General features: G+C 41.8%; 1 protein-coding gene across 2 annotated transcripts in view; it reads right to left on the reverse strand.

Annotated features, from left to right (window-relative positions):
- The window catches only part of wdr32 (WD repeat domain 32), a 104,857-nt gene that overhangs the window by 46,826 nt on the left and 39,801 nt on the right, over positions 1-18,230 (reverse strand). For both annotated transcript variants that reach the window (XM_080196446.1, XM_080196438.1), the window contains exon 4: positions 11,515-11,717. In XM_080196446.1, the coding sequence (XP_080052572.1) occupies positions 11,515-11,717 (203 nt within the window). The remainder of the gene's footprint in view (positions 1-11,514; positions 11,718-18,230) is intronic.

The raw sequence follows: 18,230 nt of genomic DNA on the forward strand, positions 1-18,230 counted from the left end.
GCAGTAGCTGCTCCTTGAAAAAACTCCACATTTCAGACGTTCCTAGTCCCTGTAATCTCCTAGTCGAACCAATGCTTCCTAATTCTCTCCTAATGGCCTCATAATTACCCTTCCCCCAGCTAAAACTACTGACCCGAGGTTCATGCCTATCCCTTTCCATCACTAAGGTGAACGTAACCGAATTGTGGTCACTATCACCAAAAAGCACACCAACTTCCAAGTCTAGCACCTGGTCTGGCTCATTTCCCAGCACCAAGTCCAATATAGCCTCACCTCTAGTTGGCCTATCTACATATTGAGTCAAAAAACCTTCCTGCACACTTTGAACAAAAACTGACCCCTCTAACGAGCTAGAGCTATAGCAATTCCAATCAATGTTAGTAAAGTTAAAATCCCCCATAACAATTACCCTATTACTTTCACTCCTAACCAGGATCGTCTCTGCAATCCTTTCCTCAACCTCTCTAGAACTTTTTGGAGGTCTATAAAAGACTCCCAACAGGGTGACCTCTCCTCTCCTATTTCTAATTTCTGCCCATACTACCTCAACAGACAAGTCCTCATTAAGCTTCCTCTCTGACACTGTGATATAGTCCTTGACCAATAATGCTACTCCACCCCCCCTTCTACCTCCTTCTCTACTCCGACTAAAGCACTTGTACCCCGGCACCTGCAACATCCATTCCTGACCCTGCTCTATCCACGTCTCTGAAATGGCCACAACATCAAAGTCCCAGGTACTGGTCCACGCTGCAAGTTCATCCACTTTATTGCGAATACTCCTCGCGTTAAAGTATATACATTTCAAACCTCGCTCCGCCCCACCCCCACAATGCCGTCCCCTTCTATGCCCCCCTCACTTTCACCCCCTCTACCCAGGATCCCACCCTATCTATCTCTACTTGGAGATTTAAGGTTTAATCAGGGATAATCAGTATGATTTATACAAAGGAAAGTCATAACTGACAGATTTGATTGAATTTTTGGAGGAAAGGATCAGATGTGTAAATGAGGGTAGTGCAGTTGATGTAGTTTATGTGGGTTTCACCAAAGCCTTTGATAAGGTCCCATATGGGATACTTACACAGAAGGCAAATGCACATGGGATGCAGGATAATAAAGGAAAGTGGATTCAAAATTGGTTGAGTTGTAGGAGACAGAGGGTGATGACAGAAGCTTGCTATAGCGACTGGAAGCCAGTGTCCAGCAGTGTACCACAGGGATCCGTGCTGGGTCACTATTATTTGGCATTTATATAAACAACATTAAGTGACTATGTGGGGATAAGGATTAATAACTTTGTGGATGACACAAAGATTGGCCAGGTGGTTAATAATGACGTTGAGCGTCTAGGGCTACAGGAAAATCTAAACGGGATGGTCAAATGAGCAGATGGAATTTAATTCTGAAAAGTGAGGCAGTATACTTTGGAAGGAGTAATTTGACAAGAAAGTTCTCTATGAATGGTAGGACACTAGGAACTTCTGAGGAACAAAAGAACCTTGGTATATTCGTCCAGAGATACCCGAATGTGGAAGGGCACGTTAGTGATGTGGTGAAAAGGGCATAAGGGATACCCATCTTTATGATCTGAGGCATGGATTACAAAAGCAGAGAGGTCATGTTGGAGTTTTATAGAACTTTGGTGAGGCCACAGCTGGAATACTATGTGCAGTTCTGGTCACCACATTATCAGGAGGATGTGCTCGCAGAGGAGGGAGTGCAGAGGAGATTCACCATGTTGTTGCCTGGGATGGAACATTTAAATTATCAAGAGAAGTTGGACGGACTTGGGTTGTTTTCATTGAAGCAGAGATAACTGAGAAGCAACCTGATCAAGGTGTACCAAATTATGAGGGACGTGGACAGAGTGGATAGGAGCAGCTGTTCCTCTTAGTTGAAGGGTCAGTCAAAGGGGACACGAGTTCATGGTGAAAAGTGGAAGTTTAGGGTTCGAGGAAAACCTCTTTTATCCAGAGGGTGGTGCTGGTCTGAATGCGCTATCTGGGAGGATAGTAAAGGCAGGTTACCTCACATCCTTTAAATATACCTGAATGGGCACTTGGAACTTCACAACATTCAAGGCTATGGGCCAAGTGCTGGAACAAAATCCATAGTTGAGTTAAATGGAAACTGTGGAGAGTGTGAAGGGGAAAACAGCTCAAAAAAAAGCACAGAACCTCAGTCTCAAAGCTGCTGGTTTTAAGAAACCTCAGAATAAATATGCTAAATGAAAGAAAGACTGTCTAAAGTTAACTCATCATGGTAATTATTAAAAGCTGGTTTTAAAACTGTGATACTGCATGGAATGTTGTTTTGGGACAAAGAACATTTTTCAGAATTTAGGAACATTGTAAGCCTGCGCATGCCAGTGGGAGAGACTGCAGCCAGAGTGAGATTTTAGCCACAGTGAGGTTATCAGGAAGTTGAAGCTGAGTGGGAATTTGGTGCCGACGGGCAAGGGACGCTCATCTTTGGGAGGAGCAGAGAGGCAGACCTATGAGTAAGACTTGAGGGCAAGTGAGAGCAGAAGGAAATTGAACCGTGCCATCATGGCCAGCAGGTAAGCGATTGACTGGTGACTGGGAAGTAATTTTTTTGTTTTCTTTTTTCCCTTGGCATTAGAGTTGTTGTTGTACATTACAATAGTGTTTCCATGTAATTCCTGTGGTTTATAGTAACGGTTACATTCGGTAGTAATGAGGTAGCAGGAAATAAGGCCCAAGAGAACTGGATACCCTTAGCTATAATAATGGGTACAGACATCCATGCAATCTCACGAAATTAACCCCATTCCCTTTGGATCTTAAACAAAAGTCTTTCCAATGTTTAACTTAAAGGGATAAGACATGACAGGAGAGCTCCAAACCATGGTTTGCTTCTCTTGCTCCATGTGGCAGGCTGGGGACAGTTCCAGTCCCCTGGGTCAGCATGTGTGCAGAAAGTGCCTCCAGCCACAGCTCTTGTAAGCTTGAATTTCAGAGTTGAATTGGCAGCTGGAGACACTTTGGAGCATTCGCAAGTCAGAGTATCGTAGATGAGCTGTCACACCACAGGCTCAGACTCCTCAGGCAGGAAGGGAGGGGGGGACCACGAGACAGAGCAAGATAGATAGGCAGGTACTGCAGGAATCTCCTGTGACCATTCCCTTGCAAAACAAATATACTATTTTGGATACTGTTGAGGGGAATGACCTCTCAGGGGAAAGCAGCAATATCCAAACTCATTGCACCACGGTTGGCTGCGGAAGGGAGGGGGAGAAACAACTGCCAGTGAAATAGTTGTTGGGGACACAATTGTGAGGGGAATTGACAGGCCTTTCTGTGGCTGCAAACGAGACTCCAGGATGGTATGTTGCCTCCCTGGTACTAGGGTTAAGGATGTCTCGGAGTGAGTACAAGCCATTCTGGAGGGGGAGGGGGAACAGCCAGTGGTCGTGATACACATCGGTACAAATGACATATGTTAAAAAAAAAGGGATGAGGTCCTAAAAGCAGAATACAGGGAGGTAGGAAGAAAGACAAGAAATAGGACCTCAAAAGGTAGTGATCTCAGGATTACTACTGATGCCACGTGCTAGTCAGAGTAGAAATGACAGGATGTAGCAGATGAATATACGGCTGAAGTAATGGTGTCGGGGGAGGGTTTCAGATTCCTGGGGCATTGCGACCGGTTCTGGCAGAGGTGGGACCTGTACAAATTGCACGGGTTACTGGGCAGGACTGGACTGATGTCCTAGGAAGACTGTTTGCTAGAGTGGTTGGGGAGGGTTTAAACTAATATACCAGGGGAATGGGAACCTATGTAGTTAGAGAAGGAAGGAGTAAGGACAAGAACAAAAGGTAGAAAAGGGAATGAGAGAAGTGCTAGGCAGAGAAACCAAGGACAAAATTTAAACAAGGTATAGAGAAAAATATTGGGAGTGAGACAAACAGTGTTAAAAAGACAAGCTTAAAGGCTCTATGTCTTAATGCTCCACGCATTAAGACAAAGTGGATGAACTAATCGCACAGATAGATGTAAATGGTACGATATAATTGGGATTACTAAGACATGGCTGCAGGGTGATCGGGGTGAGAATTGAATGTCCCAGGGTATTCAGTATTTAGGAAGGACCGGCATAAAGGACAAGGTGGAAGAGTGTCATTGTTGGTTAAAGAGGACATTAACATAATAGTGAGAAAGGATATTAGCTCTGATAACATGAGTCTGTATGGATGGAGTTGAGAAATACCAAGGGGCAAAAAACATTAGTGGATGTTATATATTGATCCCCAAACTGCACTGGTGATGCTGGGAATGGCATTAAATGCAAAATTAGTGATGCATGCTTATAAGTAATCGTGGGTGATTTTAATCTGCATATAGACTGGGCAAATCAAATGAGCCATAATGCTGTAGAGGAGGAATTCCTGGAATGTATACACAATGGTTTTCCTGGCCAATATGTGGAGGAACCAACTAGAGAGCAGGCCATCTTAGACTGGGCGCTATACAATGAGAAGGGAATCAATGCCAATCTAGCTGTACAACACCCCTTGGGGATGAGCGACCATAACGTGATGGGATTTTTTGTCAAGATGGAGAGTGAAGTAGTTGATTTGGAGATGAGGGTGCTGAATCTTAACAAAGGAAACTATGAGGATATGAGGCATCAGTTGGCCTTGGGGAATTACTTAAAGGGATAACGGTGGATATGCAATGGCAAACATTAAAGGAACACATGGAACTGCAACAGCTGTTTATTCCTGTCTGGCACAAAAGCAAAATGGGTCAGAGGACCAATCCATGACATACAAAGGAAATTAGAGATAGTATTCGATCCAAGGAAGAAGCATATGGATTGGTCAAGACAAGTAATAGGTCTAAGGATTGGGAGCAGTTTAGAATTCAGCAAAAGAAGGGCCAAGGGATTGATTAAGAAGGGGAAAATACAGTACAAAGTAAGAGGTTGGTGGAGACAAATGAAGTCCCCTACAGACAGAAACAGGGGAATGTATTATAGGGGACAAAGAAATGGCTGTGCAACTGAATATATATTTTGGTTCTGTCTTCACAAAAGAGGACACAAATCTGATAGCAGAAATGTTGGAGAATGCACGATTTAGTGAGAGGGAAGAACTGAGGGAGATCAATATTAGCAGAGAAATGGTGCTGGGAAAATTGATGGGATTAATGGTGGAAAAATCCACGGGCCTACATTCCAGAGTACTTAAGGAAGTGGTTCCAGAAATAGTGGATACATTGGTGATCATCTTCCAGGATTCTATAAATTCTGGACCAGTCCCTGCAGAATGGAGGGTAGCTAATGTCACTCTAATATTCAAAAAGGGAAATAGACAGAAATCAGGGAATTATAGACCAACAAGCTTAACTTTGGTAGTGGGGAAAATTCTCAAATGCATCATCAAGGACTTTACAGCAGACCATTTAAAAGCAGGATCAGACAGCGTCAGCATGGATTTACGAAGGGGACATCATGCTTGACAAATCTGTTGGAATTCTTTGAAGATGTGACTAGTTGACTTCACAAGGGGGAACCAGTCGATGTAGTATATTTGAACTTAGAGATTATCATACAAGATTAAAGTGCATGGGATTGAAAGAAGTTTATTGATGAATAAAAAACTGGTTGGCAGAGAGGAAACAAAGAATAGGAATGAATGGATCCTTTTCAAATTGGCAGGCAGTAACTAATGAGGTGCCAGAGGGATCGGTGTTGGGACCCCAGTTAGTCATAATATATACTAATGATTTGGATGAGGGAACAAAATGTAACATCTCAAAGTTTGCAGAGGATACCAAGTTGGGTTGGAGGGTGAACTGTGACGAGGATGCACAGCTCCTTCAGCATGATCTGGACAAGTTGGGTGAGTGGGCAAATCAGTGGCAGATGCAGCATAATTTGGATAGATGAGAGGTTATTCGCTTTGGAAGCAAAAACAAGGGGGCAGATTACTACCTGAATGGCTGTAAACTGAGAGAGGTGAGTGTGCAGCGTGACCTGAGTGTTCTTGTGCACCAGTTGCAGAAGGTAAGCATGCAGGTGCATCAGGCAGTAAAGGTGGCAAATGGCATGTTGACCTTCATTTTGAGAGGTTGAGTACATGAGCAGGGATGTGTTGTTGCAATTACATAGGGCCTTGGTGAGGGCATACTGAATATTATGTGCAGTTTCAGTTTCCTTTTCTGAGAAAGGATGTTCTTGCTCTCGATGGAGTGCAGCAAAGGTTTACCCAGCTGATTGTAGGGATGGTGGGACTGACGTATGAGGAGAGATTGAGTATGAGAATTGTTTTCCCTGGAGTTCAGACAAATGAGGATCTCATAGAGACATAAAATTCTAACAGGACTAGACAAGGTAAATGCGTGGAGGATTTTCCCTACGGTGGGGGAGTCCAGAACTAAGGGTCACAGTCTAAAGATTCAGGGTAGACCATTTAGGACGGAGGTGAGGAGACATTTCTTCACTCAAAGCCTGTGGAATTCATTACCATAGGATGTAGCTGATACAAAAACATTGAATGTGTTCAAGAGATGGCTAAATATAGCACTTAAGGCGAATGGGATCAAAGGTTCTGGAAGAAAGCAGGATTAGACTATTGAGTTGGACAATCAGCCATGATCATAACGAATGGCGGAGCTCGAAGGGCCACATAGCCTCCGCCTGCTGCTATCTTCTATGTAGACAGACAGGAATGGGGTTAACTTCATGAGATTGCATGGGTGTCTGAACTCATTATTGTAGCTAAAGGTATTGTTCTTTTGCATTGTAGTCTTTTTTGTTCTACGTTCCTTTTTAAATTAAAAAAGTCTTTTATTATTGATTGCAACAAGACCTTACATTTCCTCATTGGAGCACGGATGAATAAGACACGACCATATTAAGACATATAAAGGTTCTCAGCAGGCTTGACAGGGTAAATGTGAGAGATTGTTTCCCTTCTGGGAGAGCCTAGGACTAGGGGTGTAATCTCAGAGTAAGGATCGCCCATGTAAGACACATATGAGAAGCTTTTCTTCTCAGAGGATAGCGAATCTGTTGAATTCTTCACCACAGAGGGCTGGGTCATTAAGTGTGATCATAACCAAGATAGATAAATTTTTTAATCAGTAAGGAAATCAAGGGTTATAGGCTTAAGGTAAGAAAGTAGAGATGAGAGTTATCACATCAGATCAGTCAGTCATGATCTCATTGAATGATGCAGCATCTCAATGGACTGAATGGCCTAACTCCTATGATGTGCCCAATTTTGATAAGCGTGGCCATCTTGCCGCTGAAGCCTTCTCCATTGTTGCGGCCAGTGCAATGTACAATTTTTTTTCCCCTGTTCTCCCATTCAAGATTTTTTTGGACCAAAGTCTGGCATCTCTCCCACTCCCCCACTGACTTTGCCACAATGAGTAGTTCTACCAGGAGCATGGAGATTCCAACAGCATCGCTCAAGGAATCAAAGTATGCAAGCCTCTCCATCATTGCGGTGGTGATCCACAGAGGGCACCACTATCTGCCTATTTAAAGAATCTGAGCTGAGGTAGCTTTCTATGTCTACAATTTTAGTATTTTATATCATTGCAGAAACAAAGTTGGTAACTCCAACAAATTTAATTGCCTCTCCCAACAACCCAACTCTCTGCCAGGTGGGAATGCTTAAAATTGACCCCCAAAAACACAAAATAATGTTCATACAGTCTTGCACTAATCTTCCCACTGAATTGTAACTCAGCCAATTTAATTATCAAACCATCACTCCTTGTAGAAAATGCTCTTTCCATGTCGCATTACATTTTCGTCGTCAGAATCTACCACATTGCATACATTGGGAGAATAAAAACCGCTAGAATAGGATCTTATCATACATTTCTGATTCTTCTGCTATATGTCTTTCTCATGTGTGATGTACAGAGGTATGGCGCAGGTGTCAGGGTACGACATCGGCTGTACCAAAAAGGAAGCTCTAAGCCTCTTCTTCAACAACAGGATATTTTAAATTTGATGGATGAATAACGGTGTGTATGCACATATAAAAAAAACACAAACTATCTGCATGTCAGGCCCTAGGTAATGGATACATTATAAAATGAACTACAGTAATTCTTCACCTAACATTGACTCATTCAATGTTATTTTGTTATAATGTTCTCAATAAAATAAGGAACATATATCATAGAACATAGAACACTACAGCACAAACAGGCCCTTCGGCCCACAAGTTGCGCCGATCACATCATCACCCACCAACCTACAGACCTATCTATAACCCTCAATCTCATTAAACCCCATATACTCATCCAGAAGTCTTTTAAAAGACCCCAGCGAGTTCGCCTCCACCACCACTGACGGCAGCCGATTCCATTCACTCACCACCCTCTGAGTGAAAAACTTACCCCTAACATCACTTCTGAACCTCCCTCCCCGCACCTTAAATCTGTGTCCTCTCGTAGCGACCATTTCAAACCGGGGAAATAGCCTCTGAGAGTCCACCCTATCTATTCCTCTCAACATTTTGTAAACTTCTATCAGGTCGCCTCTCAACCTTCGTCTCTCCAGGGAAAAGAGTCCCAGCTCCCTCAACCTAACTTCATAAGGCATGCCTCCCAGTCCAGGCAACATCCTTGTAAATCTCCTCTGCACCCTCTCAATAGCTTCTACATCTTTCCTATAGTGAGGCGACCAGAACTGCGCACAATACTCCAAATGAGGCCTGACAAGGGTCTTATAAAGTTCCAGCATTACCTCCCGACTCCTAAACTCAATCCCTCGATTAATGAAGGCCAGTACACCATACGCCTTCTTGACCACCTCCTCCACCTGCGAGGCCGATTTAAGAGTCCTGTGGACCCGGACCCCAAGATCCTTCTGCTCCTCAACACTACTCAGACTTCTGCCCTTGATAGTGTACTCGTTCATCCCGTTGGTTCTGCCAAAATTGACAACTACACATTTATCCGCGTTGAAGTCCATCTGCCACTTCTCCGCCCAGTCCTGCATCCTATCTATGTCCTGCTGCAACTTTTGCCATCCTTCCAGATCATCCACAACACCACCGACCTTCGTGTCATCAGCGAACTTACTTACCCATCCCTCCACTTCCTCATCCAGGTCATTTATGAAAATGACAAACAACAAGGGTCCCAGAACAGATCCTTGAGGCACTCCGCTGGTGACTGACCTCCATTCAGAAAAAGCCCCATCCACAACCACTCTCTGCCTTCTGCAGGCAAGCCAGTTCTGGATCCACAAGGCCAAAGGCCCTTGGATCCCATGCCCTCTCACCTTCTCAAGAAGTCTTGCATGGGGGACCTTATCAAACGCCTTGCTGAAGTCCATGTACACTACGTCCACGGCACTTCCTTCGTCAATGTGTTCAGTCACATTATCGAAGAACTCAACTAGGCTCGTAAGGCACGACCTGCCCTTGACAAATCCATGCTGACTATTCCTGATCATGTCAAACCTCTCCAAATGTTCGTAAATCTTGTCCCTCAGAAGCCTCTCCATCAGCTTACCAACCTGAGGTCAGACTCACCGGTCGGTAATTTCCCGGGCTATCTCTGTTCCCTTTCTTAAAAATAGGAACTACATCCGCAATCCTCCAATCCTCTGGAACCTCTCCCGTCTCCATTGACGACGCAAAGATCATCGCCAGGGGCTCTGCAATCTCTTCCCTCGCCTCCCACAGTATCCTGGGGTACATCCCATCTGGTCCCGGCGACTTATCTACCTTGATAGAATTCAAAAGTTCCAACACATCCTCCTCCTTAATATTCACGTACTCAATCCTTTAAATATCCTTTTGATGTTGCAATGCTTACTGTGACGTTGTTTGCCAAAGAGTTCCCGACCCATGATTTGCACATTTTAGGCTGAAGATCTGAAATTTACCTTGATAAATAAGCCCACATCGCAATGACAACCTCACCCTGTGGTTTTCTCCGGTTTGCTCTCCCTTGGCTGAGGAACAGCAACTAGACGTCGACATTGTACTCTGCAGTTTCCAAAGCCTTTTCATCTGCTATTAACCTAAAGGATATCTAACATTCCTTGCCAACTTACATCAGAGAAACCACCAGTTCCCTGAACTCAGGTGATCAGGATGACATTTTGCAATTTCCCTTGCACCAGTGGGGTTCGTGCACCATTACCACCACCTGGAAGTCGTCCTGATGCTCCTTTCCCTAAGCTTCTGTCTTACCAGCTTTTGCTATTGAAGTACTGGTATCTGCCACCAGGGCACTCCTTCAACTGTTGCAGCACCAATCCTATCTTCTGCTACTAGATGGAGCTCAGTCACTCCAAAAACAGGGAGGAACAAGCTTCAGATCCAGCACTAATTTTAAATTTATATTTCTTTTACATTATAAATGTAGGTTTTTAATTTAGGAACATGGAAATTTAAGAACATGTAGAATTTTAACCTATATTTTGTTTCCCCCCTTGGGCAAGCAATGTCCAGAAGAGCACAACTACAGTTTTTACATTAGTAATAGGAACATTTAATTCACTTAATGTTATTTAGCTTGAAGTTGCAGTTATCAGGAATGCATTAGAACGTTAAGTGAGGAATGACTATATTCTAGTACTGCTATCCGAGAATCTGACGAAAAATAATATCCTCTCTCTGACATTTTACAGTTATATTGCTTTGTTGTTTGTTATTTTGTACAATAATAGGCATTTAAGAAGTGGTACAGTGGTTAGCACTACTGCCTCACTGGGCCAGGGACCTAAGTTCAATTCCTGGCTTGGGTCACTACTGTCTGTGTGGGGTTTGCATGTTCTCCCCATACCTGCTTGGGTTTCATCCGGGTGCTCCGGTTTCCTCCCAGTCCAAAGATGTGCGGGGGTTAGGTTGATTGGCCATGCTAAATTACCCCTTAGTATCAGGGGGACTAGCTATCATAAATACACGGGGTTACAGGGAAAGGATGTAGATGGGATTGTTCCAGTGCAGGCTTGATGGGCTGAAGGCCTCCTTCTGGACTGTAGGGATTCTCTGAAGAACATGTTCACTTGTTAAAATATTGTCTCTCAGGATAGCCACATTTACAATTCAAGTATCAGATTACATGGGCAAAGTTACTGACTTTTTCAAAAGGGAATACAGGTTTGGTTTTTACGTAATTGTCTGCCTATTCAGCGAGAGGTGTAGCTTTGTCCAATTACGTTCAATTCTGGTCCACTCATATTTGCAGGGGTGAAGTAAAATGCTGCTTCTCAGCCACTCATCAACACTAGAAAATCAATAAAATATCATTCTCACAAGCAAAATTTCATGTAGAGAAGAAACAAGACAATTTATTAATGCTGTTCATATCATTATTCCCATGAGTTTTTTCCTAATTATGACCAGGAACAGATGAAGACGTTATTCTATAGCACAGTTCACAACATAAAATTTAATATGGAGTGTGAACTTCAAAGAAACAAAGGAATAGGGCTCGATTATTATTGAAAAATGATTTTTAAAGCACCAACCTTTTGTAGAAAGCCTTGGTGTTCACTGCACTTACCTGTATTTGAAGCTGAACGTTTCCCTCTCAAACTGCGGTTTTTGGAAACTTCCAGTGACTGGGTTAAATCAAGGTCATGAAGAATTAGAAGATAACCAGATGATGTTGATATTAGCATTTTTGAACAGTCTGGTGTTAAACGCATTCGCATCAGGTAACGGGTGTGGAAGAATTTCTTGTGTGGACAGCCATCTTCTGTGCATCTGTTACAAACATAAAATGAAAGTTAGAATTACCATAACAATACACATATTACTAAAATACTTCCGATATGTCATCCAAGCAAATATTTTGGTGTATCAAGCAGCAATGCCATGTAAACTGATTTGCCCAATTTCTACACAGCAAGACCTCCAGGATCTGCTAGAGATAACTGTACAAGTGCTGCAGCTGTTTTGTCATGTTAAATTTAAATGTGTAATATTGAAGCAACTTGGAGTCCGTATTTAGGCTACTTGTTCAGCTTCTGAAGCATCCAGGACCTACCCATTTAAGCACATTATTTATGGCAAGTGAATGCATGCTGTATCTATCAAAAAACAACCTGCTAATGCTACATTCAGTATATTGAAAAAAACTTTTCTGCTGTATGCTATCATTCTATTCCGCTCCCATTGTAATTAAGTACAAACTTCATTTTAAATGGAAAAGGAATTCTCATTATTACATAAAGTCAGTCTGCAGTGTTTTGAAAGTCAAATTGACAGTGAATTTGGTCAATAGAGTTCACTCAAAGTCTTATATATTCTGGTTGAATGGAACATTTTAAAATCACAGTTGATGCATTAATATAAGAGGTAATTATTTTGGTTTCTAACTTTTGACTGGTATATATTTAATATTCCTTTACAACAATATTATAAATAAAATCAACTGCATTTGATTTTCCAGAAGACTATTTCAATGGCTTTCCTCACAACAAAAGTATTTTTCAAACCAACTTCTTGAAACTGTTCCTTCAATCACAAAACTCTCACACTTCCAGCTGCTTCAGCGACCAGCATAAATGAGAACTCTACGCAGCCCAGACATTCCCTCTTCCACCTTCTTCCATCTGGAAAAAGGTACAAAAGTCTGAGGACGCATACCAACCGACTCAAGAACAGCTTCTTCCATGCTGCCATCAGATGTTTGAATGGATCTACCTCGCATTAAGTTGATCTTTCTCTACACCCTAGCTATGACTGTAACACCACATTCTGCACGCTCTCATTTCGTCTACGTACAGTACGTTTTTTCTGAATAGCGTGCAAGAAGCAATGCTTTTCACTGTATACTGATACATGTGACAATATCAAATCATATCAAAAATCAAATCAAATGCATGCCATTATTAAAGTTAAGATTCATAATACAGTTTGATTTAGTGAACAAAGCCAGAATGGCTGGCAGCCCAGGAATACTAACTAGTGATGTTCCATCACATGGCAATATTATTATATTCACTAATAATATGAAGCTATGTAGATACATAAAACCAGTGGTTTTCAAAGGTGTTTAAACTAAATAAGGACACATTTCTAAAATTGCAAAAGTTTTCAATGTACATAAATGTACAAAGAACAAAGAAAAAAAAAGCACGGGAAACAGGCCCTTCAGCCCGACAAGCCCATGCCGTCATTTCAACATTACCATTCCCCCCTTCACCCATGACCCTTATCTATGCTTATGGCATTCCACATTGAGGAAAACTAATTTAGGGACAATTTATTACCTCCAATCAGCCTAATAGCACACCTTTGGGGTGTGGGAGGAAACCGGAGCACCCGGAGAAAACCCACACTTGATGTATTTAGGAAAAAGAAACATTGACCATATGTACAACATGAAGTGTTCCATTTTGTAGTGGGCAAGAGCTTCTAACACAATTGCATAGGGATACAGTTTGTGAAAGCACTGTAATACTTCAAGATGGGACCGGCCCACCTAAACTGGCCACGCCAAAAGATGGGTAGCATCAGTCAAGGAAGGCATCAATTTATTTAGCAGCTGCCACATTTAAGTTTAAGAGTCATACAGGTAACAATAATTTGCATCCATAAAGCACCTTTAAAGTAGAGAAACTTCCAATAGCAGGGTGGAAAAATTTGGGATCAATAACACAGGAAACAACTCAGAAAAGAGTGACCAAGCTGGTTTCAGGCTATCAGGGAATTAAGTTAGGTAGAAAGAATCATTAAATTGAGCTTGATTTCTTTGTGAAAAGGAAACTTGATAGACATTTAGAAAAAATAAACTTAAGTAAAAATAACAGGATCATGATCAATTGGGCCAGTGGACTGACGAATGGCAGATGGAGTTTAATTTAGACAAATGCAAGGTAATGCATTTTGGTAGATTGAACTAGGGCAGGACTTCCTCAATTATTGGTCGGGAGTTGGGGAGAGTTACAGAACAAAGAGATCTAGGGGTACATGTTGATAGCTCCTTGAAATTGGAGTCACAGGTGGACAGAGTGGTGAGGAAGGCATTCGGCATGCTTGGTTTCATTGGTCAGAACATTGAATGCAGGAGTTGGAACGTCTTATTGAAGTTGTACAAGACATTGGTAAGGCCATACTTGGAATACCGCGTGCAATTCTGATCACCCTATTATAGAAAGGATATTATTAAACTAGAAAAGAGTGCAGAAAAGATTTACTAGGATGCTACTGGGACTTGATGGATTGCGTTTTAAGGACAGGCTGGGTAGACTGGGACTTTTCTCTCTGCAGCATAGGAGGCTGAGGGGTGATCTTATAGAGGTCTATAAAATAAAGAGGAGGCAGATCAGCTAGATAGTCAATATCTTTTCCAGAAGATAGGGGAGTCTAAAACTAGAGGGCATAGGTTTAAGCTGAGGCAAGAGATACAAAAGATACAGAGGGGCAATTTTTTTCCCTCAGAGGGTGGTGAGTGTCTGGAACAAACTGCCAGAGGAAGTAACAGAGGCGGGTACAATTTTGTCTTTTAGCAAGCATTTAGATAGTTACATGGATACGATGGGTATAGAGGGATATGGGCCAAATGTGGGCAATTGGGATTAGCTTAGGGGTTTTGAAAAAAAAAGGGAGGCATGGACACGCTGGGCCAAAGGGCCAGTTTCCATGCTGTAAACCTCTATGACTCTAAATATCATCTCCAATGAATAAAGCTGAAAGAAAGACATTTACATGAAACATTAAGAGTCAACAATTTGTTTTTTTTTGCAAATTTGCATTTTGTTACCTTCAGTTTGTGCTAAGGTGATTAATTCAATACAAGAGTAGATAGCAAAATGGTTATGAAACTGGATTAGTAACCCAGAGGGCCTGGACCAATGATCTAGAAACAAGTTCAAATCCGACCATGGCAACTGGTGAATATAAATTCAATTAATTAAATATATCTGGAATTAAAAACTTGTATTAATGACATGCCAATAAAATGCGAAAGTGATCAAAACTAAAACTTCTTTTGCAATTTTTAATATGGACTTTTTCTGAACGAGTGATGCTACCACAGGTTACATGACTCAAGAATGGCCCTCTGTTCTGTAAATCTCTACCAGCAGTCACAAGGACAAGACAGTCATTTGCAGTAAAAAATGTGAGTATTGCTGAAATTCTCAAATTGGCAAAGCTTTCTATCCTCCACTCGTCAGGACGATACAAGAAAACCAATGTCAGGGGAAACAACAACTTTATACTATATGAGAAAAGAGAGCTGACTGGTTGGCAATTGGACTCTGATTGTTGAATATACAGTCATGGTTAATGCTGACTGACAGTTGAACGCCAAGCATTGTTTGAACTTTAAACCAGGCAGTTTGACTCTGATCAGTCAAGGTACTTGCTTGAGGAATGAACCTGTGAATGGCTCTCGCTTGTTTTGTTTAGCTGAGACAGGTGCAATATGTGTACGCGTTCTGTCTGCAAAGAACAAGGTCCTTTATAGGAGGGATGTCCGAGGTAGATTCTTCACTCAGAAGTGGTTGGGGTGTGGAATGCACTGACTGCTCCGATAGTGGCATTGGAGACTTTAGGAACTTTCAAGCGGCTATTGGACAGACACATGGAACACACTTGAATGGTAGGGACTGGGATAGGTTGATCTTGGGTTCAGACATAGCTTGGCACAACATCGAGGGCCGTGTGTACTGTTCTACGTTCTATTAATACAGGTAGCTTCCACAACACACAAATATGCCACCTGCAAACCTGATGACCTTAATCTGGCTGTCAACATAACTTTTGGATTATTTAACAAATGTTGTCCAATTGCAGAATCAGATCTAATGTCAGACGTTGTTTTGAGGTGGTGGCTTAATGTTATTGTCACTAGATTAATAATCCAGAGACTGGGCAAGATCTGGGGACCCAGTTCAAATCCCAGCACGGCAGTTGATGAAATTTGAATTCAATAAAAATCTAGAATTAAAAGCTTGCTGGTGACCATGAAACCGTTGTCAATTGTCGTACAAATCCATCAGGTTCACTATTGTCCTTTAGGGAAGGAAGTCTGCCGTCCTTATCTGGTCTGGCCTACATATGACTCCAGATCCACAACAGTGTGGTTAACTCTCAAATGTCCTGTCAAATGGTGGGCAGTTAGAAAAGGGCAATAAATACTGGCCCAGACAGTGACACCCACATCCCACAATTACATTTTTAAAAATTGCAGGCTGGTTGGGTACAGTCTGCGCCTCACCTGTTGTGATCAGTGGAAGTGGCATGCTGTTGTAAATCTGACAAAGGAGTGGGAATAATTATCTTTAACAAATGTGATTATAGGAATAAACTGCACTCCATTTTTAATGACGGGTCCAAATTTGTATCCACTGAACCTGCCACTCTACCTGATCTTACAGCTTTGCCCAAAAAACAAAGCTTGCTGGATCTGTGCGAAAGTGATGAGCTGCCACATGATGTATGATCAGGTTCGTCCTCTTGATTTCTTATATCCACAGACATATAGGCTTGCCAGAGACACTCAAAAGTGATGTTTCTTTATGCCCATATTATCCACGATGGATCTTCTGCACAATTCGAATTGGCCAATGGATTATCAACTCGAGCTTCCTTAACACATATGGCTCCAAATCAGTACATGTAAAATGCGTTCCAGCTATTATTCCATTCAATAACATATTTATCACCTTCCCCATCACAGGACCATACCTGGTATGTCTTTGAACTTGAGAAACTGTCATGGGCAAATGATCTACTAGCTCATTAGCAAAACTAGCTCAATAGGTAAAGGTAAGCATGTCTCACAATGCATCAACGTCATTCTGAATAACAATACTTCGAGAGTATGCAGATCGGATCAGTGACCATGTTTGCAATCGGCTAGTAGCTAATAACAGTATGCCTTTAAAAGACCCAAAAACAGTTAAGGGTCGACGAAGAGAGGGGATTAAGGGTTATGGGGAGAGGGCGGGAATGTGGAACTGAGCCACGACAGATCAGCCATGATCTTATTGAATGGCGGGGCAGGCTCGAAGGGCCAGATGGCCTACTCCTGCTCCTATTTCTTATGTTCTTATGACTATATAAATAATGATGAAACCTTGTTACGCCAAAAATTATATTCAATGCTTCTTTTTCTGGCTGAACGTAATTAGATGGAGCACTAGTCAGAGTACATTAAGCAAAAACTATTGGTCATTCTTTTCCCGAAAGTATAACGTGTGAAACTACTGCCCTTACTCCATAAGGTGAAGCGTCGCAAACATCAGTGATGGTAGCTTTGGATTAAAATTAACCAATACTTCAGAATTCTGCAAGCATCTTTGACCCTTGCACGCTTTCTCACATTATGGTGTCCAGTCCCATGTCGATAAATTATGCAATGGCCTTAATTATGTAGCTAGTTAGAAACAAATTTGTCTTAATTTATTCATCCTAGGACTTCACTTACATCCCATTTGTTGGATGTGATGCTTTTAAAATATCATCCAAGTGTTTAGGTGCTTTATGCAGGCCTTCACTGTCATAGCACACCAAAACACTAGACTTAAGTCTGGAAAAAGTTGCACTTTTCTTTCTTGATGTGCAGACCATATGTTTGAAGACGTTCCAATGTTGCTTCTGAATTATTCAACTGCATTTGTTCACTGGACCTTGTAATTAGAAATATCATCCAAGTAACATTGTACACCAGAGAGACCACTTAACATCTGAGTGATCAATCTTTGGAATGTTATTCCAAAAGGCAATCTTTTATAATGAAAAAGATCTTTATGAGTAACAATGCTTGTGATTCAGCAGCTGCATTCAATTGTAAATATGCTTGTGAAAGATCAATCTTGCTGAATTTCTAGCCACCTGATATTCCAGCAAACAAATCTTTGATGGAAGGAATTAGATATTTTGTGACATGCTTGTTGCTGTTTGGATTCTTAAGGGCATTCTCAACTTTTGGATCTTCATTCTTGCACCAAATTCTGAAGCCTCTTTAACAGCCAGTTCCATCAACGCTGCCATTTATACAGTTTTTTTTTTAAACGTCAAAAGATCTTCAGTGAGCAATCTTCTCTGAATAGCCTAGTTTTGGAGACCACAAACTAGATGATCTCAAAGAGAATTGTCTAATGGCTCACCAAACTCACAATGCTATGTCAGACTTTAAGGTTGCCACATATGCAAACAACACCACAAACATGAACTGAACCGTCTGGTTTCATGACACGTATGATGGGAGTAGTCCAGTTGTTGTGACCAGCTTTAACACCAATTTTAACATGTCGTACTAAT

This window comes from Carcharhinus amblyrhynchos, chromosome 1 (genome assembly GCF_965287045.1).
Source record: "Carcharhinus amblyrhynchos chromosome 1, sCarAmb.v2.hapA, whole genome shotgun sequence".
Lineage (NCBI taxonomy): Eukaryota > Metazoa > Chordata > Chondrichthyes > Carcharhiniformes > Carcharhinidae > Carcharhinus > Carcharhinus amblyrhynchos.